The following is a 27,413-nucleotide window of genomic DNA, read 5'->3' on the forward strand; positions in this document are numbered from 1 at the left end:
CTTCCAGGTCTGCCACGTGGGTGCAGGGGCCAAGCACTTGAGCCATCTTCTGCTGCTTTCCCAGGCACATTAGCAGGGGTGCCAGTTTAGCAGGTAGAAGCTTAACATGCTACACCACAACACTGGCCCCATGATAGTTAATTCTGTGTGTCAACTTGACAGGGACACAGGTGTCCTGCTTAAACATTATTTCTGGGTATGTCTGTGAGGGCATTTCCAGATGAGGTTAGCATTGAATTGGTGAACTGAGGAACACGGATGGCTCCACTCAGTGAGAGTGGGTTTCATACAATCCATTGAGGATATGAATAGAACATAAAGGTTGGGGGAAGGGGAATTGGCTCGCTACCTGACTGCTGAGCAGCAACACCCATATTCTGTCCTCAACTGGACCGTACACCATTTGTCATCTGGTTTTCAGAACTATGCCACCAGCTCTCCTGCACCTACAACTTCCTGGTGGCAGGTTGTAAAACTTCTCAGTCCTCATAATCACGCGAGCTAATTTCTTATAATAAATCACATATGGTTCCTATTTCTCTTTTGGTTCTGTTTTTCTGGAGAACCCTAATGCATCCAGAATTCCACTTCTAATGCTCACTGTGCAGAAGGCTGGTGGGCGCAAACGGCTAGGGAGAACTTGTGAATGTCCATCTACAGCCAGTGACTGTTACAGAGTGAAATGAACTAGCTACTAAAACGCGGGATGAGTGAATTCAGCAAATCTGTTTTGCTTACCTGGTAGATAGCAGGTGCCAGCACTGCAGACATGCATACTGCATTTCATAGACCCTGCCTTCAACTTCCACCTATTCCACAATAGAAGTGGGATCAGAAGCCTAGAGCAGCCGGGACTTGAACCAGGCACTCCAACATGGGATGTGAGCATCCCAAGTGGTGGCTAAATCTGCTGTGCCACATGTCGTGTCATAGACCACTGCTGGATGGGACAGAGAATGCGAGCAGCCTGTGGATGCCTGTGGAGGGTGGATGGATGGTGCCTTCTATAGTACATGTCTCGGGCAGGTAAAGCAAGTGAGTATTGGTTATGGTGACTCTGGTGTGTGTGTGTGTGTGTGTGTGTGTGTTTGTGTATAACAGCATCTGGAAGGAAACACCAGAAACTCATGCTGGTGGTCATTTTGGGGCCGGAGGATTACCTGTATAATCAATGTACTGGTTTGTTGTTCAAACTTTTTATACAAACCTGTGATCACATACTTGTGTAACTCTCTTTAAATGGAAATCATTTATAGTCATTAAATGATTATAAACAACATCCATAGCGCAAAGCATTTATGAAGGGGTGGAACTAGGTTGCATCTAGGAACGTGGGCCAGACAGGTAACCTACAAGAGCTCAGCATACGGCGGCAGCGTAGAGCAACGGGGCTAATGAATGTCCTCTGACTTTTAGCAGCAAAGGGTGGGGGTGGGAGGGAACAGGAAAGAGCCCACGTCACAAGCCCCCAAAGAATTCGAACACATCACCCCCTGGGTTTTCTATCAGAGTTTTTTATCAGAGTTCACAGAGTCCTTGTACTTATGCCGCCTACCTCCACCACACCCTCTGTCCATCAGTCCATGTCACCACCCCGACCCTGCCTTTACACCTGGCCCTTGATCTCCCGGGAGCTGAGCCAGAAAGTTGTCTGGAAGCCCCAGGGTGAGAACACCCCCCCCCCCCCCCCCCCCCCGGCTATGCTGCGTCTGCCCTTCAGGCTACCAGTCAGGATGTCGGGCAGGACTTTGGAGAAACAGGTAAACGGGGTGCCCCCCTCCCCGGGATGGGGCTGGGTGCTGAAATCAAGGTCAGGGATCCACCAACCTGGATCTGGTAATGTTTCCCTCCTCTGTGGGTTCCCCTGGTGCACAGCCCTCCATTTTCTGCTCTCCTCTCTCTCTTCCTCTTTCAAAGACAAGCAGAGGGCAGCAGAGGCACACAGAAAGGCCCGGCTCCAGCGGCCCCAAGGAGGGCCCCGTGGCACAACAGCAGGGAAGTGGGCTCAGGGCTGGCTGTTCCTTCTGGGTGGTTCCAGGGGAGCCCGGTCCCAGCAACAGGTGGAGCGAGCTGCAGGTAGATCCTGGAGTGTGTCCCTGAGTCTGCCATGATTAGGGCTGTGGGGAGGGGCCGGCAAACATGGTGCTGACCTTGAGGTTTGCAAGAAGAATTTTGGAGCCCATGGCAGCCTGAGGAGACCTTAAAGAACACTCCGTAGGAAGATACAATCCTTCCCTACTGTGGAAAGCTGAAGGCAGGAAGGCACCCTCAGCACCTGTTTAAAGGGCTGTTGTGAGCAATAAAAGAGTCCATTTTGGATAGTGCTCAAAACAGGGCTTAGCACACAGGAAGCCTCATGTAATTACTATGTTTTTTAAAATAGTTTTTAATATTTATTTATTTGAAAAGCAGAGTTACAGAGAGGCAGAGGCAGAGAGGGAGAGAGAAGTCTTTCATCCGCTGGTTCATTCCCCAAAAGGCTGCAATGTCTGGAGCTGAGCAGATCCGAAGCCAGGAGCCAGGAGCTTCTTCTCGGTCTCCCACGCAGATGCAGGGGCCCAAGGACTTGGGCCATCTTCCATCGCTTTCTCTTGCCATTAGCAGAGAGCTGGATTGGAAGTGGAGCAGCCAGGACTTGAACCAGCGCTCATATGGTGTGCCAGGAGTGCAGGTGGCGTCTTTACTGTGTTAAGTCACAGCGCCAGCCCCACTACTATATCTTGATCATATTTTTATAAAGTAGGCTCTTTAGCCTCACCTCCAAGCCCCTGCAAGATTTGGTCCCTGCCTTCCCCTCTCATTCATCCTTCTCTAACTCTGGGATTCAAAGCCTCACTGATTTCTTCCTGTTCCCTAAAAGAGCCATTCATGCTCATCCTTTTTCTTTTTTTTAAAAGATTTTATTCATTTATTTGAGAAGCAGAGCTACACACAGAGAGAGGGAGAGACAGAGAGAAAGGTCCTCAATCCAGTGGTTCACTTCCCAAGTGGCTGCAACAGCTGGACCTGGACCGATCCAAAGCCAGGAGCGAGGAGCTTCTTCCAGGTCTCCCATGTGGGTGCAGGGGTCCAAGGACTTGGGCCATCTTCCACTGCTTTCCCTGGCCACAGCAGAGAGCTGGATCAGAAGTGGAGCAGCCGAGACTTGAACTGGCAGTCATATGGGATGCCAGTGCCACAGTTGGAGGCTCAGCCCACTAGGCCACAGCACCGGCCCCCTGCCCATCCTTGAATTTGCTCTGAGTCTGGAAGAGAAGGCAGGATCTAGGGAGTGATCTTGAACTCATAGGGCATTGACTATGGCAGGAATAAGTGGAGTAGATTATAAAAACTGGGAGTATGCAGCTGAAGCAGTGCTCAGGGTAAAATGACGGCTCTAAATGCACACAGCAGAAAAATTTAAAATCAATGACCCGAGATCCCATAACCATAAGAAAGCAGAAGGAAGGTGATTATCAAGAGAACAGCAGACATGGGTGAAATAGAAAGCAAATATACAATCGGAAAATCTAACATCAAAGTTGGTTCTTTGAGTTTATTAATTAGTGATTTCTGCTTTCTCTGGAGAAAGAAAAATATAAATTACTGATTTCAGCAATGAAAAGAGGGTGCTATCACAGATTCTACGGATGTTGAAAGGTTAATAAGTTTCCTTTTTTTTTTAACATATGACTTTGTTTTTCATGGGGCCCAAATGCTGGTCATTTTCTCACTCTACTGCTCCTGTGTCTATGTGGTTCCTCTGTATCCATGAGGACAGCAGAACTCAGCAATTTTGCTAATGCCTTTTCCACTCATGAAAATAGAAACACACAGTATTTTTTAGCTAGGGCTTGGTGAAGTCAATTGTTTAAAGTATGCTGGTTTGAATGGAATTAAACACGGTGGAATAGAAAAGAAAAAAGTAGCATAGAGTCAATAGAATGGAATGGCGTCCAATCGAATTGAATCGAATCAAATAGAATAGAATAGCAGTCAGACTTTGTGCCACACATCAGACCTAACTGTTCTCATAGTAGGCATTAATCCATTCAACAAATATTATTGAATTAGTTGTTTGGGAAGCAGTTGGGTAGCAAACAGAGGGAAAGTCGTGCTTTGGGGAAGTTTACATCTTAACCTGGGAGACAGGTATTATTTTTAGCCTGTGCAAATTCCCTTTGGCTAAAGGTACAAGGATGGCCCTTATGAAGAACAGGTTAAAGGAGAATGTAGCTTGGAGTTCACGAGCAATGGATGAGTTTACAGAGACTGGGGGCCGTGGTAAAGGGTTTGGATTTTAACAAGGTGACTACAACATCATCGTCATCAATAACCATAGCCTTTTTATAATACTTGATATGTGTCAGACATTGTCCTAGGACCTTAGAAAACAAATCTAAAAAAAAATCTTCACAACATTCCTGTAAGTTATGTATACAAGAGGTTTTCAAAAGATGCATAGAAAATACATATTATGAAAAAGTTATGTATGCACCAAAGTGAACTTACCTTTTAATTCTACTTTCCGTGAACTTTTTGAAGTACCCTCATAAAACCATGCCTATTTTACAGAAGGGGAAATCAAGGCACAGGGAAACTACTTAAATGTCAGTCTGGCTCTAGAGGCTATTCTTTTAAACATTATGCTCTACAACCTATAGTGCCAGATGGTATCGCAGGCATGTTACCATCCTGCAGTAGAGATAATGTAAATATACAAATTACTAAAGAATTCAGGTCAAGAGATAAATCTAATGTCAAGTGTGAAAGGTGGGAAGCAGATTTGTAAGCACACCCGCCCAGAAACTTCTACTTCCTGTCCTGCCCTCTGTGATCACAGCTGCAGAATGGGAAAGGAGGCTGGGGAAAATAGACCAATAGAGTGCTTGTACTCATGGAGTTGGACTTCCACTATGTCTGTCATTTCTTGGAAAAGAGATGAATTCCAGTTAAGGAACAACAAGAGAGAGTGTGGTCTTAATCTCCACTCCCCTAATCTTTACCACTATCTACCTGGAAGGAGAGAGAATAAGAAAACAGTAGAGAATGTGCATGGCAGACCCATGGACTCTTGTCAATCCATACACAGGCAATAAAGTTCTACTGACTTTTTCTCAAGGATTTTCTCCTTGAAATGGGGGAGGTGCGGGCACTGGGGCACAGCAGGTTAAGCTGCCACCGGTAACAGCGGCATCCCATATCGAAGAGCCAATTTGAGTACTGTCTGCCCAACTTCCAATCTGGCTCTCTGCTAATGTTCCTGGAAAGGCTGCGGAAGATGGCTCAAGTTCTTACTTGGGTGCGTGCCACCCATTTGGAAACCACAATGAAGTTCCTGGCTCCAGGCTTTGGCCTGGCCCAGCCATTTGGAGAGTGAACCACAGGATGGAAGATCTGCCTCTCCTTTTCTCTTTGTCACTCTGCCTTTCAAATAAATAAATATTTTAAAAAAAAGAAATGGGGGAGAGGAAGAAGTACAAAAACCGGGGAGGTGAGGGAAGGCATTCAGTGGCAATGTGGTCTCTTTTGACTTTTTGATTTTTTTTTTTTTTTTTTAGTCATGGAGCAACAGCAGTCAAACCCCTTCCCCAAGTCTTATCCACAGACTCGACCACATTGTGATGACAGTAAAGAGCATCCAAGATACCACCAAGTTTTATTCCAAGATTCTGGGCATGGAGGTCGTGACGTTCAAGGTAACTGCTTCCTCAAATGCCAGATTGCAGGTAGACTAAAGATTAAAAAAAAAAAGGAGGTGATTCCAGACTCTGAGTAGTGGAACTTCCAGAGGGAGAAGGGAGAAAAATGAGGGGAGGAAAATTATTACAGAAATTATGCTAGAGAACTCTGTAGTCTTTATATGGAAAGTGTTGAGTAGCTATCACATGAACACTCACACATGTCCTTACAAAATTTTAACACATCAAGCCAAGAAAGTAGATCCCAAGAGGTTTCAGAGAGATGACAAGCTAGTTCATGTACAAAGGAAAAAGAAATATGCAAATAAAATATCAGATTTCTCAAGAGTCACACTAGATACCAAAAGACAATAGAAAGAGACCTTTAAGATTCTGAGGGACATTTTTTCAACCTAGAATTCTATTTCCAACCAAACTATGAATCAGAGGTGAGTGTAGCATAAGGCATTCTTATGGCATAAAAAGCCTCAGAAAATCTGCCCACTTGCTTTGAAAATTACTTAAGGGAGCAGTATATCAAAATGAGGAATTAAGCTGGGAATAAGGAAAAAACTTGTATGGAAGTCAGGACTTGGAAGTAGATACGCAAATCCTAGGTACCTATAGAACAATCAGTCCAGTTTGGAAAAGGAGTGAAAAAAGTACCAGAAGAGATCCAATGAAAGGTCTCCAGAGATTGAATACTACCCTTGAGAATTTGGAAAAATTTCCAATGCAAAGAACACATACACAAAAATATGTCTTACCAAGATGTCCTTCGATAGGTGAATGGTTAAACAAATTGTGAAACATCTAGACAATGGGATATTATTTAGTGATAAAAAGAAAGTGTCAAGCCACAAAAAAAGATATGGAGGAAAATCAGATGTTTACTACTAAGTCAAAGAAGCCAACTGGAAAAGTCTATGTGCAGTGTGATTCCCACTATATGACATTTGGAAAATGACAAAATGATGGAGCCTGTAAAAAGTCATAGCCAGGGGCTGGGGGAGGGGTGGGATGACTAGAGCAGAGGGGACTTTTAGGGCAGTGAAGCTACTATGAAGGACACAGCAGTGGTAGATCCAGATCATTACATGTTTGTCCAAACCCATAGAATGGACAACGAGAGTGAATCCTAATGTAAATTGGGGAGTCTGGGTGATAATGCTATTTCAGGGGAGGTTCTTGGTTTGTCACAAATGTACCTCTGTGGTGAGGGATATTGATGGTGGGGAAGGCTGTGTGTGGGGGGGGACAAGAAGTATTTGGAAAATCTCTGTGCTTTCCTCTCAACGTTGCTGTCGACTAAATCTTTTCTAAAAAAAAAAGTAATAAAACACACATACACGTTCATTTGAAAGATCCCATGGAATAGCAAACATGATAAAAAGATAAAAACTAACCTGGAACACTATGCAGAAAATGAATATTATGCCACATCAGACTAGATGTCAGAGGACTGGTCTTGAGGGGCCTGTGCCGTGGTACAGTGGTTAAGCTGTGGCTTGTGCCCCGGCATCCCACATCAGAGTGCTGGTTTGTATTCTGGCTGCTCTGGTTCTGATTCTGCTCCTTGTTAGCATACCTGGGAAGGCAGTGGAAGATGGCCCAATGCTTGAAACCCCTTGCTACCCACATGGGAAATGAAAATGGAGTTTGGGGCTTCTGGCTTTAACCTGGCCCCAGATTATGGTCATTTGGGGGGATGAACCAGCCAATAGAAGATCTTTTTCTCTTTCTTATTCTGGTCCTCTCTCTCTCACTCTACCCTTCAAATAAATGAAATGCATCGTTAATAACAATAAATGAAAGGCAGAGAGACAGAGAGAGACAGGCAGATATCTCCCGTCTTCTGTTTCCCTGCCCCAATTTATCAAACATAGTGCTGGGCCTGGCTGAAGCCCAGAGCCAGGAGCTGAATCCAGGTGTCCCACGTGAGAGGCAGGGACCCAAGTATTTGAGCCATTACCTGCTGCCCTCCCACAGTATGTATTGGCAGCAAGCTGGAATTGAGAATGGAGCCTGTACTTGAACCCAGGCATTGCAATGTGGGATATAGGCATCCCAAGAAATATCTTACCTGTTGCACTTAAATGCCCATCTCACAGCTTTCTTTCTAAACAAAATTTTATTCATTTTAAATTCAGACAGAGAGTGAGCAAGAGAGATGAAAAGTGACAGAGATCTCCCATCTGCAAGCACAGTCCCCCAAATTCTGCAATATCCACTGCTGTTCCTATCATGTTAAAGCTTAACTTTAGGGGCTGGTGCTGTGACGTAAAGCTGTCGCCTGCAGTGCTGGCATCCCATATGGGTGTCAGTTCAAGTCCAGGCTGCTCTACTTCTGATCCAGTCTGAGAAAGCAGTGGAAGATGGCCCAAGTCCTTGGGCCCCTGCACCCGCGTGGGAAACCCTGAGGAGGCTCCTGACTCCTGACTTCAGATTGGCTCTGGCCTTTGTGGCCACTTGGGCAGTGAACCAGCGGATGAAGACCTCTCTCTCTCTCTCTCTCTGCCTTTGCTTCTCTGTAATTCTGCCTTTCAAATAAATAAATAAATCTTAAAAAAAAAAAAAACCTTAACTTTAAAACATACTGGGGGATGGTGTTGTGGCACAGCAGGCTAAGCCACTACTTGCAAGGCCAGCACCCCATAAGGGCACTGGTTCAAGTCCTAGCTGCTCCATTTCTGATCCAGCTCCTTGTTAACGCACCTGGGAAGGCAATGGAAGATGGCCTAAGTACTTGGGCCCCTGCCACCCATGTGGGAGACTCAGGTGGTGTTCGGGGGTCCTGGCTTCAGCCTGGTTCAGCCCTGGTGGTTGCGGTCATGTGGGGAGTGAGCCATCAGATGGAAGATCTCTCTCTCTCTCTCTCTCTCTCTCTCTCTCTCTCTCTCTGTCACTCTTTCAAGTAAATAAGTAAACCTTTAAAAAGCAGAAATAATTAATTAATTAAAAATGGAGAGGGTGCTGGCCATTGTATCACAGGAAGTTTAGCCACAGCTTACAACTTCAGCAATGCCTATCAGAACCAGGGTTGGATTCCCAGCTGTTCCAGTTCTGATCCAGCTCCCTGCTAATGTGCCTGGGAAGACAGCAGAAGATGGCCAAAGTTCATGAGTGCCTCCCACCCATATGGGAGACCCAGATGGGGTTCAAGGAATCTGGTTCTGGCCTAGTGCATCCCCAGCTGCTGTGGGCATTTGGGGAGTAAACCAGCTAATGGAAGATCTCTCTCTCTGTCCCCTTTGTGTCACTATCAAATAAATAAAAAATAAATCTTAAAAATGCTAATAAAAGATGATAATGCTGAGTTAGTGAAAAGCTGAGAAATAGAATCAGGTCTACAGCATGATAGCATTAAAAACATTTTTTTTCTGAGCTGTTTCTCTGTGACACAGTAAAAAATATACTTTTTAAAAAATTTTTGACAGGCAGAGTGGACAGTGAGAGAGACAGAGAAAAAGGTCTTCCTTTGCCGTTGGTTCACCCTCCAATGGCCGCCACGGCTGGCGCGCTGCTGCCAGCGCACCGCGCTGATCCGATGGCAGGAGCCAGGTACTTATCCTGGTCTCCCATGGGGTGCAGGGCCCAAGCACTTGGGCCATCCTCCACTGCACTCCCTGGCCACAGCAGAGAGCTGGCCTGGAAAAGAGGCAACAGGGACAGAATCCGGCGCCCTGACCGGGACTAGAACCCGGTGTGCCGGCGCCTAGTGAGCCGCGGCGCCAGCTAAAAAAAATTTTTTTTAATTTATTTGCAAGGCAGAGAGAGAGAGAGAGAGAGACAGAGACAGAGAGACAGAGATTTTCCATTCACTGGTTCACTCCCAAAGCCTACAATAGCCATGGCTAGACCAGACCAAAGGCAGGATCCAAGACTCAGTCGGGATCTACCACATGGGTGGCAGTGACACAAGTACTTGAGCCATCACTGCTGTCTCCCAGAATGTGCATTAGCAGGAAGCTGGAATTGGAAGTATCATCCCAGATCATCCCAAGCAGTGTCCTTTTCCCCCCTTAATTTTATTTATTTGAAAGTCAGGGATAGGGAGAGAGAGAGAGAGAGAGAGAGAGAGAGAGATATCTTCCATCTGCTGGTTCACATCCCAAATGGCTACAATGGCTGGAGCTGAGCCGATCCAAAGCCAGAGCTTCTTCCTGGTCTCCCATGTGGGTGCAGGGGCCCAAGGACTTGGGCCATCTTCTGCTGCTTTCCCAGGCATATTAACAGGAAGCTGGATTGGAAGTGGAACAGCTGGTACTCAAACCAGCATCCAAATGGGATGCTAGATTTGCAGGGGTAGATTTACTGACTACATCACAATGCCAGCTCCAACCAAGCAGTGTCTTAACCACTGTACCAAACACCCACCCCTACATGGCGCCACTTGTAATACAGACATAGAACACAGTACCACTATAATATAGACATTTATAATACAGACATAATAGAATAATATATTTTACAATAACCAAAGGATGTACACTAAATACATTATAATGTTTGCCTAAAGTCAGCATAGGAATGGAGAGAAAAAGAAATGCATAAATAATTTAAGAGACTGCCTTGCATGGGCCAATGATGATATAATGAGGCACGTCATGCCTCAACTCCTTGTACATGGACACACTGGAGTGAAATTACAGAACATCTAGAGTCAAGTCCTAGCTGCTCCTAAACACCTGGGCTGGCATTGTAGTACAACGGGTTAAGCCACTGCTTGTGGATCTGGTATCTCACACTGGAGTGCCAGTTTAATTCCTGGTTACTTCACTTCTGATCCAGATGTCTTCCAAAGTACCTGGGAAAGCAGTGAGAAATAGCCCAAATATTTGGGTCTCTGACACCTGTGTTTGAGACCAGGATGGGGTTCCTGGTTTCGGGCTGCTAGCTTCAGCCTGGCCCAACTCTGACTGTTGTAGGCATTTGGGGAGTGAATCAGCAGAGGGAAGTTCTCTCTGTTTCTCCCTCCTTTTGTCACTCTGCCTTTCAAATAAATAAATAAATAAATAATTTTTAAAATTCATTTATTTATTTGAAAGGGAGAGAGAGAGAGAGAGAGAGAGAGAGAGTCTTCCATCTTCTGGTTCATTCCCCAAATGGCCACAGTGGCTGGGCTGGGCCAGGCCAAAGCCAGGAGCTAGGAGCTTTATCCAGGTCTTCCACATGTATGGCAGGGGCCCAAGCATTTGGGCCATCTTCCACTACTTCCCCAGGCACATTAACAGGGAGCTGGATCTGAAGTGGAACAGCCAGGATTCGAACTTGCACCCATATGGTATGCTAGCCCTACAGGTGGTGACTTAACCCACTACACTGTAGTGCTGGTACCATAATTTTTAAAATATTTATATGAAAGGCAGAGTTATAGGAGTGGGGAAGGGAGAGAGAGAGAGAGAGAGAATCTTCCAACTGCTGGTTCACTCCCCAAATGGCCACAATAACCAGAGCTGAGCCAGGCTGAAGTTAGGAGCCAAGAGCTTCTTCCAGGCTTCCCAAGTGGGTGCGAGGGCCAAAGTATTTGGGCTATCTTCTGTTGCTTTCCCAGGTGCATTAGCAGAGAGCTGGATTGGAAACAGAGCAGCTAGGATTCAAACCGGTGCCCATATAGGATGCCAGTGCTGCAGGTAGCGACTTTACCTGCTATGCCACAGCATCACGGCTCCCCATGCCCCATAATTTTTTTTTTTTTTTTGACAGGCAGAGTTAGACAGTGAGACAGACAGAGAGAAAGGTCTTCCTTCCGTTGGTTCAGCTCCCAAATGGCCACTACGGCCGGCGTACTGCGCTGATCCGAAGCCAGGAGCCAGGCGCTTCCTCCTGGTCTCCCATGCGGATGCAGGGCCCAAGGACTTGGGCCATCCTCCACTGCTTTCCTGGGCCACAGCAGAGAGCTAGACTGGAAGAGGAGCAACCGGGACAGAACCGGCGCCCCAACCGGGACTAGAACCCGGAGTGCCGGCACTGCAGGCAGAGGATTAGCTTAGTGAGCCGCGGCCCCATAATTTTTTTTTTAAACCTAAGGTACTAGCACTGTGGAACAATGGATTAAACCACCAGTTGCAATGCTGGCATCGCATATCAGAGTGCTGATTTGAGTCTCAGCTGTTCTGCTTCTGATCTAGCTCCCTGTTAATGTGGCCGGGACGCAGCAAATGATGATCCAATGCTTGGATCCCTGCGGCCTCATGAGAGACCTGGATTGGGTTCTGGGCTCCTGATTTTTGCCTGGCCCAGCCCTGGCTGTTGGGGCCATGTGGGGAGAGAGAGAGTATGAAAGATCTGTCACTCTGCCTTTCAAAATATGCCAATCAATCTTAAAAATAATAAAAACCTAAAAGATGCAGGAGAGGAAGGTGGATGTATCATCAACAAAAGAATGAAAAACAAGAGTAGGTATTTGGCTAGCAGTTAAGTCTTTCATGTCCCACATTGGAATACCTGGCTTTACATACCTGGCTCCAGCTCCTGGTTCCAGCTTCCTGCTAATGCACACTCTGGGAGACAATGATGATGGCTCAAGTGGTTGCGTCCCTGCTACCCTTATGAAATACATGGATTTAGTTCTGGCCTCCCGGCTTCAGTCTTAGTCTGGTCTCAGCATCGCTGGCATCTGGGAAGTGAACCAGTGCATAGGAGCAGTCTTTTTCTGTTTGTCACTTTGCCTTGCGAGTAATATTTTTAGAAAATAATGAAAAATTGATTATCATCAGACTTGTTATCAGCAACACCAGATTCCAGGAAGACAATGAAACAAAATATTTTTAAAATTGTGAGAAAATAATTTGCAACCAGATAAGTATTAAAGTTAAAAAAAGTAATTTTTCCATGAGAGGATGTAGTGTCCATCATGGTAACCTAAATGAAACAGAAAAATTATAAAAGAAATGGCCGATGTTGAGAAGTACAGGAGAGGGTGGGGGAAGCAAGGTCAATCAGACACCATCTATAGTTTAGCGAATTTATAAAAAAATAAACATGCAAGAGGGTTCTTTAAAAATTATAAATGCCAAAAGCAGAACCAAAAATGATGATAGGATGCTGTTAGGAGGATGAGCTAAATTCTCATTTATCATGGCAGAAAGAGGACAAAGAATATCTAACGTTTCTAAATCAAGAAATAGTGATGCAGCAGTGAGGGATTGTGTTTGGAGGCTCATAGGAGAGAGCTAAGCTACCAGTGGGTTGAGTAAGACTGAGTTTTCTCTTTCTTTTATTGAACAAGCAGATAGGTGGTGGGAGCTTGGGCAGTGGCTGGGGAGAAGGAAGGTGGAGGAGGAGTAGCTGCAGTGGACAGAAAGCCCCAGCTCAGTGAGGCAGGAAGTTCCCATAAGCCCCACCCACACCCTCTACTTCCATCTCCTTGTGTAGTTCATCTGACAAGGCCTTCATTACATGGCCTTCTAGCAGGGAACACTGGGAAATGGAGGTTTTTCAAGCTGGGCCTCATTGAAACATGCATTGTGTTTATAAGAGAAAAAGGAAATGTATATTGGGTAGGTAAATTGTTTTCTCTGCCATGTGTGGTTATAAACTTACAATTTGGGATATGGAAATAATAACATAGAAAAGGAATAAATACATAACACACACACACACACACACACACAATCAGTTGCCTCACTTAAAGGGAACTAGAGAAAGCAAAAGTGCTGCTGGAGGCCAGAAGGAAAATGAGTGAGTCTTTGGTGATGTTGCTGAAGATTTAGTGGAAAAGTTGAGAAAGTTTCATCTTCGCAAATAAACAAATAATGCTGCCATTATAGCAAAGTCTGACATGGATAAATGCCTGGTGGTAGTGGATGAGGAACTTGAGGGTATTTCCCCAGATGAACTTTAAGATGAACTACCTGAGCAACCACCTCACTTCATTGTGCACAGTTATAAATAGCAACATGGTGACAGAAGAGTTTCATATCCTCTGTGCTTTATTGTCTCCAGTCCTGTTGGGTGTAAGCCTGATGATATATGCCGGAAGTAAGAATAAGCTGCTTAAGGCCAGAGTCGTGGCATAGAGGGTAGAGTCATCGCCTGCAGCACCAGCATCCCATATGGGCACTGGTTCGAGTCCTGGCTGCCCTACTTCCAATCCAGCTCCCTGCTAATTCACTTGGGAAAGCAGCAGAGGAAGGCCCAAGTGCTTGGGCCCCTACCCTCCTGGCTCCTGGCTTCAGATTTTATTTATTTGAGAGGCAGAGTTATAGACAGAGAGAGGGAGAGACAGAGAGAAAAGTCTTCCAACCACTGGTTCACTCCCCAGATGGCTGCAACAGCCAGAGCTGGGCTGATCCCAAGCCAGGAGCCAGGAGCTTCTTTCTGGGTCCCCCATGTGGGTGCAGGAGCTCAAGCACTTTGGCCACCTTCTTCTGCTTTCCCCAGGTCATTAGTAGGGAGCTGGATTGGAAGAGAAGCAGCCAGGATATGAACCGGGGCCCATATGGGATACCGATGCTGCAGGTGGGGGCTTAGCCCACTATGCCACAGTGCCAGCCCCTAAATCTTTAAAAACAGAATAAGCCAGGGCCGGCATTGTGGTGTAGTGGGTAAAGCGGTCACCTGCAGTGCTGGCATCCCACATGGGCGCCGGTTTGAGTCCCAGCTGCTCTACTTCCAACCCAGCTCTCTGCTATGGCCTAGGAAAGCAGTAGAAGATGGTCCAAGTCCTTGGGCCCCCGCACCCTTGTGGGAGACCTGGAAGAAGCTCCTGGCTCCTGGTTTCAGATTGGCGCAGCTCCAGCCGTTGTGGCCAATTGGGGAGTGAACCAGTGGATGGAAGACATTTTCTCTCTCTCTCTCTGCCTCTCCTTCCTCTCTCTGTGTAACTCTTTCAAATAAATAAATAAATCTTTAAAAGAGAGAAAGGGAGAGAGAAAGAGAGAGAGAGAGAGAGAGAATAAGCCAGTTCTTGGTTAGCTGAACCAAGGTATTTGAAAGAAGAAATATTGAAGACTTAAGTAAAGAATGGTTATGTGAAAAACTGGGATTTATCCATTAATGTGAACTTCTGTGTGTTTTTTTTTACAGATTTATTTATTTATTTGGAAGTCAGAGTTACACAGAGAGATGAGAGGCAGAGAGAGAGAAAATGTCTTCCATCCGCTGGTTCACTCCTCAAATGGCCTCAATGGCCAGAGCTGGGTCTATACTAAGCCAGGAGCCAGGAGCTTCTTCTGGGTCTCCCACAAGGGTGCAAGGGCCCAAGGACTTGGGCCATCTTCTACTGCTTTCCCAGGCCATAGCAGAGAGCAGGATCGGAAGAGGAGCAGCCAGGACTAGAACTGGCCCCCATATGGGATGCCGGCGCTTTAGGCCAGGGCGTTAACCTGCTGTGCCACAGTGCTGGCCCCGAACTTTTGTGTTTTTAAAGTATTTATGTATGAACCTGGTCATCCTGGAACCTGACATAAATATTTATTTATGCCTAAAAATGTAGTGTTACTTACAGTTTATTTCCTGCAGTAAATAAAGTTTCTTTATTTGTGCAGTTTTAACAAACAGGAAATCATCTTCATAGTAATGCAACTTTGTAAAGTGCTTCCTATTTTTTTTTTTTTTTTTGACAGGCAGAGTGGACAGTGAGAGAGAGAGACAGAGAGAAAGGTCTTCCTTTGCCGTTGGTTCACCCTCCAATGGTCGCCGCGGCCGGTGCGCTGCGGCCAGCGTGCTGCGGCTGGCGCACCGCACTGATCCGATGGCAGGAGCCGGGTACTTATGCTGGTCTCCCATGGGGTGCAGAGCCCAAGCACTTGGGCCATCCTCCACTGCACTCCCTGGCCACAGCAGAGAGCTGGCCTGGAAGAGGGGCAACCGGGACAGAATCCGGTGCCCCGACCGGGACTAGAACCTGGGTACCGGCGCCGCAAGGCGGAGGATTAGCCTAGTGAGCCGCGGCGCCGGCGTGCTTCCTATTATTTGTAACTGTTAGGTAGATTATTTTTCTCCAGGTACTTTTTGCACTCTTGTAATTAATTTCTATAACTTAATGTTCAGAATTTGTTACTATTTACAGACACCATTAGAATGTGGGTATTAGATTGTGAGAGCAACAGTTGTCTCCTTTTTTAAAAAAATATTTGATAGGCAGATTTACATAGAGAAGGAGAGATAGAGAGAAAGGTGTTCCATCTTCTGCTTCACTCCCCAGATGGCTGTAACGGCTGGCACTGGGCTGGGCCAAAGCCAGAAGCTTCACCTGGCTCTCTCACATGGGTGGCAGGGGCCCAGACATTTAGATCACCTTCTGCTGCTTTTCCCAGGTCATTAGTAGGGAGCGGGAGTGGAAGTGGAGCAGCCAGGACACAAACCAGTGCCCATATGGGATGCCAGCATTGCAGGTGGTGGCTTTACCTGCTACAGTACAACACCAGCTCCTTTTGACAAATACTGGAAATTAGCAGTTTATATATGAAAATAGCATATTATCACTTCTCAAATCATTTTGATTAATTTTGAGTTAAAGACTTGAGTGAGGGGCCGGTGCTGTGGTGTAGTGGGTAAAGCCGCTGCCTGCAGTGTCGGCATCCCATATGGGCGCCAATTCTAGTCCCGGCTGCTCCACTTCCGATCCAGGTCTCTGCTGTGGCCTGGGAAAGCAGTGGAAGATGGCCCAAGTCCTGGGGCCCCTGCACCCACGTGGGAGACCCAGAAGAAGCTCCTGGCTCCTGGCTTCGGATCAGTGCGGCTCCAGCCATTGCGGCCATTTGTGAGGTGAACCAGCAGATGGAAGATCTCTCTTTCTCTGTAACTCTGTATTTCAAATAAATAAATAAATCTTTAAAAAAAAAGACTTGAGGGCCGGCGCCGTGGCTCAATAGGCTAATCCTCCACCTTGCGGCGCCGGCACACCGGGTTCTTGTCCCGGTTGGGGCGCCGGATTCTGTCCCGGTTGCCCCTCTTCCAGGCCAGCTCTCTGCTATGGCCAGGGAGTGCAGTGGAGGATGGCCCAGGTGCTTGGGCCCTGCACCCCATGGGAGACCAGGAAAAGCACCTGGATCCTGGCTCCTGCCATCGGATCAGCGCGGTGCGCCGGCTGCAGCGGCGGCCATTGGAGGGTGAACCAACGGCAAAGGAAGACCTTTCTCTCTGTCTCTCTCTCTCACTGTCCACTCTGCCTGTCAAAAATAAAAAAAATAAAAATAAATAAAAAAAAATAAAAAAAAGACTTGATTGACCCAAATTTCTTTTTTTTTTTTTTTTTTTTTTTGACAGGCAGAGTGGACAGTGAGAGAGAGAGACAGAGAGAAAGGTCTTCCTTTGCCGTTGGTTCACCCTCCAATGGCCGCCGAGGCCGGCACGCTGCGGCCAGCACACCGCGCTGATCCGATGGCAGGAGCCAGGTACTTCTCCTGGTCTCCCATGGGGTGCAGGGCCCAAGCACTTGGGCCATCCTCCACTGCACTCCCTGGCCACAGCAGAGAGCTGGCCTGGAAGAGAGGCAACCGGGACAGAATCTGGCGCCCCAACCGGGACTAGAACCTGGTGTGCCGGCGCCGCAAGGCAGAGGATTAGCCTAGTGAGCCGCGGCGCCGGCCTCTATTGACCCAAATTTTGAGCCATGAGTATAATTTACTGTAGCATCATCTGTGCTACAAAGACATTTTGTCTCAATCCCATACCTCCTTTGGTTTCCTGTATCTTTTTACTCAAATATAGAACCCATATTCATCAATTACTCATTCTTAAGTTTGGGAGTTACATTTTATGATAGAATTACATGAGTATTGGGTTTTCATGTAAAAAACAGATCTTAGGCTGGCGTCGTGGTTCAATAGGCTAATCTTCTGCCTGCGGTGCTGGCACACCGGGTTCTAGTCCTGGTCGGGGCGGCAGATTCTGTCCCGGTTGCCCCTCTTCCAGGCCAGCTCTCTGCTGTAGCCCGGGATGGCAGTGGAGGATGGCCCACGTCCTTGGGCCCTGTACCCACATGGGAGACCAGGAGAAGCACCTGGCTCCTGGCTTCGGACCAGTGCGATGCGCTGGCCGCAGCGCACCAACCGCAGTGGCCATTGGAGGGTGAACCAACAGTAAAGGAAGACCTTTCTCTCTGTCTCTCTCTCTCTCTCACTGTCCACTCCGCCTGTCGGAAAAAAAAAAAAAGATCTTAGTCTTAGCAACTGGTGGATTGTACTAATCAAGGGCATCATTCCTGAGTATGCTATTTCTAGATAGTCCTTTTTTATTTTTTATTTTAAAAGATTTATTTATTTATTTATTTGAAAGTCAGAGTTACACACACACAGAGAGAGAGAGAGAGAGAGAGAGAGAAAGAGGTATTCCATCTGATGGTTCACTCCCCAATTGGCCACAATGGCCAGAGCTGTGCCAATCTGAAGCCAGGAGCCAGGAGCGTCTTCCAGGTCTCCCACAAGGGTGCAGGGGCCCAAGGACTAGGGCCATCTTCTACTGCTTTCCCAGGCCATAGCAGAGAGCTGGGTTGGAAGTGGAGGAGCTGGGACACGAACCGGCGCCCATATGAGATGCCGGTGCTTCAGGTCAGGGCGTTAACCCACTGCACCACAGGGTCAGTCCCTCTAGATAGTTCTAAATCTAGGTTCTTAACACTTCATTTGTAAAGCATCTCCTAAGGTCTTGTGAACACTAATGATTTTAAATATGTTAGTACTCTGCCTTTGATTTGTTAGCTTTGAAGTTAGTTTAAGAATTTTATACTGCCAGTATTCCTAATATGGTGACAATACTTTTTTTAAAGGGTCCAGGGAAAACAATTTTCTAATGTGTGTATCTAAAGTTTGTAACAAAATCGGCCGGTGCCGTGGCTCACTAGGCTAATCCTCTGCCTAGCGGCGCCGGCACACCAGGTTCTAGTCCCGGTCGGGGCGCCAGATTCTGTCCCGGTTGCCCCTCTTCCAGGCCAGCTCTCTGCTGTGGCCAGGGAGTGCAGTGGAGGATGGCCCCAGTGCTTGGGCCCTGCACCCCATGGGAGACCAGGATAAGTACCTGGCTCCTGCCATCGGATCAGCGCGGTGCGCCGGCCGCAGCGCACCGGCCGCGGCGGCCATTGGAGGGTGAACCAATGGCAAAGGAAGACCTGTCTCTCTCTCTCACTGTCCACTCTGCCTGTCCAAAAAAAAAAAAAGTTTGTAACAAAATCAACTTCATACTTTGAAAATTCCAATAAATACAATAAAACCAGTTGCCTTGAGGGACTGAGAGTTGGGTTGGGGAAAGGACTGTTTGGTAAATTATTCTACTTTTACTTTTTAACTTCTTTGGGGTAGGCAAAGGCTTAGGTCATACTCATCTTGGAAATTTAATTCCAGGTTGTTTTCTCTCCCCCGAACAGGGAGATCGGAAAGCACTGTGTTTTGGAGAGCAGAAATTTAATCTCCATGAGGTGGGAAAGGAATATGAGCCCAAAGCCGCCCACCCAATTCCTGGCTCCCTGGACATATGTCTGATCACAGAGGTGCCTTTGGAGGCAATGATCCAGCGCCTCAAGGTGAGTGGGACTTTGTTCTTTTTGAGAAAGCTGTGGCAGACACACATTCAGACAATGCCTATATACAACATCTACTCATGATCTTCATTGAGGTAACTTTTTCATGTAAACAAACATATTTAAAAGGTAAACTTTCCTGGGATCAGCATTGTTGCACAGTGGATTAAGACACCACTTGAAACACTGGCATCCCATTTTAGAGTGCAGTTTCGAGTCCCAGCTGTTTTGGTTGTGATCTAGCTTCCTGCTAATGTGCCTAGAAAAGCAGCGGAAGATGGCCCAAATATTTGGGCCCCTGCCACTCACAAGGGAGATCTGGATGGAGTTCCATGTTCCTGGCTTCAGCCTGACCCAGCTCCAGCCATCGTGGCCATTTGGGGAGTGAACCAGTGGATAGAAGACCTCTTTTTCCTTCTATCTCTTTCTGCCTTTCAAATAATCTTAAAAATAATAAAAATAAAAAGGAAACTTTTTATCATCCCTGTAAAAAATTATACCTAAATTCCTTTGCATAAATACATTTATATAAAAAGAAATGTTCAATGAAGTACATGAAAAACCCATTATATCTTGACATAAAGAGAAAATAACTGAGAAAACCAACAGCTATAAAAGCTTAACAATGTCATTAAATTTTAGCCACTTTCAATCCCTGAGTTTTCTGGGCCTGACATCACAAAGGGGGATTTGGCAGGTGGTTCAGGAGATACTGAGGACTTGTAAGCACTCCCCAGAGACATTCTTCTTGATATCATCAGAAGCACTGAAAGAGGATTGAAAAGGGAATAAAATTTCTGATTTCCTGTTATATAATTTTGTGTCTCTATAACATTTAAAATGATTTCCCCTTTTGCGGAACACATACTGAAGTCGCGAGTATGTTCTGTGCAAATAAGCAGGACTTCTTCCCTGGGAAGTGTCTGCAAAAGACTGGTTTGAATTCTGGCTCTGCCACTTACTGGATGATACTAGGTACTGTTATTAAGCCCATTTGACAAATGGAGCAACTGAGGTACAGGGAGAATGGTAGGAGGTGGGATTGGAAAAATACAAAGGTATTCTAGGGTCTTTTGGGCCACTATAAGGAATTAGATTTTGATCTTAAATATGGACTGTGACAAATGACTTTCATCTTCTCCCATTTCAGGCTTATGATGTCTCCATTGAGGAGGGTCCAGTGCCCAGAACAGGGGCAAAAGGGCCTATTATGTCCATCTACTTCCGAGACCCCGACAGAAATCTGATTGAGGTATCCAACTACATTTCATCATGATTGAAGGCAGCCCTCCTACATTCTGTTTCCTGTGGTGCTGCCCTCTCTCTTCTCTCCTGAAGACCCTTGCCTGGGGCTCAGAGACCTCCAAACATGGAGGGCTTAGGCACTGGGGTAGGGCGAGGGCAGGCTTCAAACAGATTTGGGACAAAACTTCTATGTCTGGAAGGTTTCTATCCAAGCTGCCCCAATAAATGAAGACCCTCTCCATTCATATGAGATCATCATCATTATTGTCTCAGTGCTGTGTCTTGGGGGTTGACTGGGGTGTGAGGCCCCTGAGCTGTCTGGTGGGTACGACATCTTAGAGGACCAAACCCAAAGTCATCTCCTTGAAATTCAAAGCCCTGAAAGATTTCTCATTGTTAGTAAACACACCTTTCTTCATCATTTTCTAACTTGCCTCACTCCTCCAGCTACTGCCTACTATTTCCTCCACGCCACAGGCCTCTCTCTGATCTGAGGGGACCTTCCAGGATTAGCTCAGATGCTACTACTCCTTCCTAGAGAGCTTCCTCTGGTGTCATTCTCAGTATATCCCACACTTTCTATCTTTGGATTAATAGGTCAAACTCATCTAAATTGAGTCTCAGCTCCTGATGAGGCAGGTGAGACAAGGCCAAGTTCCTTCTGTTTCTCTCCCATTCCATCACCACCACACCATTCACTCATTCAGTAAACTATAAAACATATATAGAGCACCTACTGTGTGTTAGGCCCTGTTCCAGACATTGGAGAAATGATGTTGAATAAAACATATATGTGTATCTGCGGAATGGATAGAAAAGAAACAAAATTAAGTGAATATTACATATGTTAGAGGTTGATAAATGCTTTAGAGAAAAAAGCAAATACAGAAAGGAAAGAATGCAAGTGTGAGCATTGTGGCACAGTGGATTAAGCCACCACCTGCAACACAAGAATCCCATATGAGCACTAGTTCAAGTCCCAGCTGCTCTGCTTCCAATCCAGCTCCCTGCTAACGCACCTGGGAAAGCAATAGAATGTGGCCCAAGTGCTTGGGCCCCTGCCACCCATGTGGGAGACCTGGATGGAGTTCTGGGCTCTTGGCTTCCATCTGGATTGGACTCAGCCATTATGGCCATCTAGGGAGTAAACCAGTGGATGGAAAAATCTCTCCCAATGTCTCTCTCTCTCTCCCTCCCTCCCTGTCACTCTGCCTTTCAAATAAATCTTATTTTAAAGAAAGAAAAGAAAGAATGCAGATAAAAATTGCTGGACCCATTTATAATATTTAATGAGATAATCTGATCCAGGGAAGCCTGGCTGAGGAGACATCTGGATGTCCATCTAAAGAGCAAAGGGAGTGAACCACACAGCTAGCTTGAGAAGGTACACCAGGCTCCAAATCAGCCAGTACAAAGGTGCTGAGGCATGCATGTGACTGTTATGTGTGAAGAATGGCAAAGAAGTCAGTGGGTGAAGCAAGGGGGCCTGATTGAGTATGGCCTCATGAGCCACTGTGAGGGTTCTGGCTTTTACTCTCAAGTGAAGGGAGCCATGGGAGGGTTGTGCACAGAGGAGGGCCATGATCTGACTTCAGATTTAACTGGCTTCCTCTGCTGCTGCATTGGAAAACAAACTATCCATGTAAGGCTAGAAGCAGGAGACCAGGGAGGAGGCCACTGCAGTAGTCCCAGACAGCCATGATGGTGCTGGTAGGGGAGGTGATAAAGAAGTCGTTAGATTCTGGGGATGTTCTGAAGATAGAGACTGGGTGAATTCACCAAGAGAGAAAAAAGTCAGCTAGAGAAGAGGCCCAAGGACATTTAGAGTTCTGAAGAAGAGGAGGTACAAGCAAAGGAATCAGCCCAGGTGGAAAGGGAAGTGTATGGATTCCTGAGTGAGTGAGTGATGTATGTGACTCTGCTGAAATAAAGGGGTCCCTAATCTTGTGGACTCTGGTCTCTACACAGTCTCTAGAGGGTAGTCCAGCTGAACACCCAAAGATCTCCAAAACTGCTAGGAAAAAAGGAAGTGTAAAAAAAAGAAGAAGAAGAAGAAATAAAGGAGGAGTCGGTGCTGTGACATAGTAGGTAAAGCTGCCGCCTGCAATGCCAGCATCCCATATGGGCACTGGCTCAAGACCCGGATACTCCACTTCTGATCCAGCTCCCTGCTAATGCGCCTGGGAAAGCAGCCAAAGATGACCCAAGAGTTTGGGCTCCTATCACCCACATGGGAAACCCAGATGGAGTTACAAGCTCCTGGCTTCAGCCCAGTCCAGCTTGGTCTTTGTGGCCATGTGAGGAGTGGACCAGTAAACAGATGGAAGATCTCTCTTGTTGTGTGTGTCTCTCTCTGTAACTCTACCTTTCAAGTAAACAAAGAAATATTTAAAAAAAAGAGAGAAAAAAAACTTGCTGTGGACCTATATATCATATTCTTGGATATAGATGATTAATGGAAGGAGGCAGGGAGATGGGTGGATGGATGGATGGGTAGGTAGATAGGTGGAACGATATCTCCTATCCCCTAGAGAAACTTTTTCACATGTGTATGCACAGAGGAATATGACTCTGTAAACTGAAGGTTTGCTATATAGGGCAAAAACTAGAAACAACTCAAACATCCATCAGAAGATGAGTGGTTATACAAACTGTGAAATATCTACTCCATGGGATATGACTCAACAATAAAAGGGAATGAATTTATGTGGCCAGCATTATTCTGATAACAAAATTAGACAAAGACAAAAAGAAAACTATAGACCATTATCTATTTCAAATTTAGATGCAGAACTCCACAACAAAGTATAAGTAAATAGAATCCAGCAACATAAAAGAAGGATTGTACACCATGATCGAGTGGGATTTATCCCAGCAAGGCAAGGTTGGTTCAACATATGAAAATCAATCAGCTGGCGCTGCGGCTCACTAGGCTAATCCTCCGCCTTGCGGCGCCAGCACACCAGGTTCTAGTCCCGGTCAGGGCGCCAGATTCTGTCCCGGTTGCTCCTCTTCCAGGCCAGCTCTCTGCTGTGGCCAGGGAGTGCAGTGGAGGATGGCCCAAGTGCTTGGGCCCTGCACCCCATGGGAGACCAGGAGAAGCATCTGGCTCCTGCCATCGGATCAGCTTGGTGAACCAATGGCAAAGGAAGACCTTTCTCTCTGTCTCTCTCTCACTGTCCACTCTGACTGTCAAAAAATAAAAAAAAGAAAGAAAATCAATCAATGGAATACTCCATATCAACAGAATAAAAGACATGATCTTGGTAGATGCAGAAAAGCCATTTAACAAAATCCATCACCCCTTCATGATAAAAAAAAAAAAAAACACTCAACAGACTAGGAATAGAAGAGAAACTCCTTGATCAAACGGCATGTATAGAACCCCACTGCTAACATCATACTGAATGGTGAAAGACTGAAGGCTTTCCCCTAAGGATCAAGGATGTTCTCTCTCATCACCCCCCCCTTTTTTTTTGTAAGACAGAATGTGTGTGTGTGTGTGTGTGTGAGAGAGAGAGAGAGAGAGAGAGAGAGGGAGAGAGAGAGAGAGAGGGAGAGAGAGATTGATTTTACAACTGCTGGTTCATTCCCCCAAATGGCTGCAACAGCCAGGTCTGGGCCAAGCTGAAACCAAGAGTCAGGAACTTCATCTTGATCTCCTACATGGGTGCAGGGGCCCTAATAATAGGGCCATCTTTCACTGCCTTCCCAGGCACATTAGCAGAAAGCGAGCAGCAGGGACTTGAACCGGCACTCTAATATGGGATGCCAGTGTCTCAAGCAGCAGCTTAACCTGCTGCATTATAATGCCAGCCCTCCCGCTCGCTCATCATTTCTACGCAACTTTGTACTGAAGCTTCTAACACGGTAATTATACGTATTAGTTCACTTTTTGTTACTACAACTAAAATATCTTAGAAGAGTTTCTTAGGAAGGACATTTATTTTTGTTTACAGTTGTGGAGGTTCATGGTCTAATTTTGGATAGCCCCATTGGTTTAGGTATCTGGTGAGGCTGGAGGAGGGAGAGAGATAATCAAATGGCCAGCCAAGAAGAAAAGAAGGAAAGCAGGCCAAACTTTGTTTAAATAACCATCTCTTTTGTAAAAACTGCTTTCTGAGAGCAAGCCCTCCCATCCATTACCTAAACACCTCCCACTAGGCCTACCTCCAAGACATCATAATTGGATCAATTAACCCTTTAACATAAGACTTTGAGATACAAATGCATGCATGAGTCTGGGGAACCACATCCTGTTCAAACCACAACATTAGGCAAGAAAGAAGAGACATCTGTATTGGAAGAAGTGAAACTATCTCTATTTGCAGATGACATTCTCTCTCTCTCTCTCTCTCTCTCTCTCTCTGTGTGTGTGTGTGTGTGTGTGTGTGTGTGTGTGTCTGCTCTTTTAAAGATTTATTTATTTGAAAGGCAGAGTCATGGAGAGTGAAGGAGAAACAGAGAGAGGATCTTCCATCTGCTGGGTTCTCCAAATGCCCACAACAGCCAGTGCTGGGCCAATAGGAAGCCAGGTACCAAGAACTCCATTTGGGTCTCCCATGTGGTTTCAGGGGCCCACATACTTGAGCCGTATTCTACTACCTTCCCAGGTGCATTACCAGGAAGATGGATCATAAGCAAAACAGCTGGGACTCAAACCAGCACTCTGACTGCGATGCGGGCATCACAGGCATTGGATAACCTTCTGCACCATAATGCTACACCCAACATGATCTTGTACATAGAAAATTTTAAGTAATTTATAACAAAACTAACCAATTACTCATATATGGGGGTTCTTCAAAATGTTCATGAAAAAATTAAAGGCACAAAAAATGAAATCTGGGGTCAGCGTTGTGGTGTAGCAGGTTAAGCTGCTGCCTACAACATGGGCTTCTAATATTGGAGTAATGGTTTGAGTCGTTGCTGCTCTGCTTCCAATCTAGCTCCCAGCTAATGTGCCTGAGAAGGCAGTAGAAGATGACCCAATTGCTTGAGTCCTTACAACCCATGTGGGAAACCTGGATGGAATTTCTTGTGTGTGTGTGTGTGTGTGTGTGTGTGTGTGTGTGTGTGTTTGACAGGCAGATTTAGACAGTGAGAGAGAGAGAGAGACAGGGAGAAAGGTCTTCCTTTCCGTTGGTTCATCCCCTAAATGGCCACTACGGCTGGCTTGCTGTGCTGATCCGAAGCCAGGAGCCAGGTGCTTCTCCTGGTCTCCCATGCGGGTGCAGGGCCCAAGGACTTGGGCCATCCTCCACTGCCTTCCTGGGCCACAGCAGAGAGCTGGACAGAATCTGGCGCCCCAACCGGGACTAGAACCCAGGGTGCTGGCGCCGCAGGTGGAGGATTAGCCAAGTGAGCCACAGCGCCAGCCACCTGGATGAAATTTCATGTTTCTGGTTTCGCCCTGGCCCAGACGTGGTGGTTGGGGCCATTTGGAGAATGAACCAGTAGACAGAAGATTTCACTCTCTCTGTGTGTCTCTCCCCACCTCTCTCTGTCTCCCTCTTCTCTCCGTCACAATGAATTTCAATTAAATAAAAGAAATTCATGTGTAGTTTTTTTCATTATATAGATTTTCCACAAACTTTTTAAAGACTCCTTGAATATGCTCAGCAAGTTTCCAGGATACAAGATTGTATATGATACAGGAGCATCCCAAATTTAATTATATACAATAGTAATTAACAAAAATGAAATTAAGAAAACAATTTCATTTATAACTGCATTGAAATGAATAAAATACTGAGTAATTAACAAAAGAAGGGCAAGACTTGTACATTAAGAACTGTGAAAGAACTTAAAGACCACCTAAATACATGGAAAGATATCACATGTTCATGGACTGGAAGACTATATGGTGTTAAGATAGCAATATTCTCCAAATTGATCTATTGATTTAATGCTGTCCTATCCAAATCCCAGCTTGCTCCTTTGCAGCAGTTAACAAGCTCATACAAAAATTCACATGGAAATACTAGGGACCCAAAGCAGCTGTACCAGTCATGAAAACCAAAAACAGAGTTGGAGGACCACATTTCTCAATTGAAAAACTACATAGCTAGAGTAAGCAAGACTGTGAGACATATATGAGGGTACTTTTGTACATTTGTAGAAAGAGGTTGACATTTAGCTTAGCATTTAAAATGTCATTTGACTCCTGAGTCTCACATTGGAGTACCTGGGTTTGATGCTCAGTTCTTAGCTCCAGATTTCCACTAATGCAGACTCTGGGATGCAGCTCAAGTAATTGGGTTCTTGTCACTCATGTGGGAGATCTGAATTAAATTCTCAGCTCCCAGCTTCAGCCTTTCCTGGTGCCAGTTATGATGGCCATTTGAAGAATAAACCAGCAGATAGGAGTTCTCTCTCTCTCTCTCTCTCTCTCTCTCTCTCTCTCTCTCTCTCTACCTCTCCAATGAAAACTTTTCTTAAGTTTGTGGAAAAATAGAATTGACAGATAAGTTTCTTTGCTGCAAAAATTCTGAATCCATGCATAGCTTTTCCATAATGTGCATTTCCATAAACTTTGTGAAGACCCCTGGTAGGCATGAATTTCAAAATGTTTTTGTACCAAAATAGATTTATTCTTTGATTCCATTTGCAACAACTTTTTGAAATACCCTTGTGAGTCAATGAAATAGAATTGAGAGTCCAGAAATAAACTCACACATTATAGGCAAGACTGTTCAATGGGGTAAGAAGTCTTAAACAAATGGTGCTAGGATAGTGGCAGGGCCACATACAGGAATAAAGCTGGGGCCTTAGTTCATACCATTATAAAGATAAACTCCAAATGGATGGAAGAGTTCTATGTTAGAACTAAAGCCAGAAAACTTTTAAAACATAAGTATAAATCTTAATGAAAAAAAAAAAAACCCTCCAGTATCATCTAGTGTTTAGGGGCACATACGTATCTGGTAATGGAGTAAAAATACTCATGAGGAAGATAAGCAGCAAGTACCAGACAAGAGAAGGAAGGAGGGAAATGGAATCGGTGCAAGGACTTCAACTGTAACTGTAATATCCTATTTTTTTTC

At 45.7% G+C, this 27,413-nt stretch overlaps 1 protein-coding gene, 1 long non-coding RNA gene and 1 pseudogene across 4 annotated transcripts in view; 2 read left to right on the forward strand and 1 right to left on the reverse strand.

The window, feature by feature from the left end:
- LOC103351799 (uncharacterized) overlaps positions 1–1,951 on the reverse strand; it is a 105,117-nt gene extending 103,166 nt beyond the window's left edge. For 2 of the 3 annotated variants that reach the window (XR_016227986.1, XR_011385568.2), the window contains exon 1: positions 1,828–1,951. This is a non-coding gene — a long non-coding RNA (uncharacterized LOC103351799). The remainder of the gene's footprint in view (positions 1–1,827) is intronic. The other variant, XR_016227992.1, reaches the window with a different exon arrangement.
- GLOD5 (glyoxalase domain containing 5) lies at positions 1,643–20,614 on the forward strand. The gene is made up of 4 exons (XM_002719898.6): positions 1,643–1,760; positions 5,541–5,678; positions 18,970–19,125; positions 20,273–20,614. The coding sequence occupies exons 1-4, from the start codon at positions 1,701–1,703 to the stop codon at positions 20,396–20,398; spliced, it is 480 nt and encodes a 159-aa protein (XP_002719944.1). The 5' UTR covers positions 1,643–1,700; the 3' UTR covers positions 20,399–20,614.
- Positions 13,123–14,661, forward strand: LOC149119598 (glia maturation factor beta pseudogene; annotated as a pseudogene).
- Positions 20,615–27,413: the final 6,799 nt, after the last annotated feature.

The sequence above is a fragment of the Oryctolagus cuniculus genome, chromosome X, assembly GCF_051225735.1.
Source record: "Oryctolagus cuniculus isolate XC-2025 breed Fujian yellow rabbit chromosome X, ASM5122573v1, whole genome shotgun sequence".
NCBI lineage: Eukaryota > Metazoa > Chordata > Mammalia > Lagomorpha > Leporidae > Oryctolagus > Oryctolagus cuniculus.

Coding starts and splice junctions, on each gene's coding strand:
- GLOD5 (XM_002719898.6), top strand. CDS start 1,701: ATGCTGCGTCTGCCCTTCAGGCTACCAGTCAGGATGTCGGGCAGGACT. Junction 1,761..5,540: donor GCAGGACTTTGGAGAAACAG/GTAAACGGGGTG, acceptor TTTTTTTTTTAG/TCATGGAGCAACAGCAGTCA. Junction 5,679..18,969: donor TGGAGGTCGTGACGTTCAAG/GTAACTGCTTCC, acceptor TCCCCCGAACAG/GGAGATCGGAAAGCACTGTG.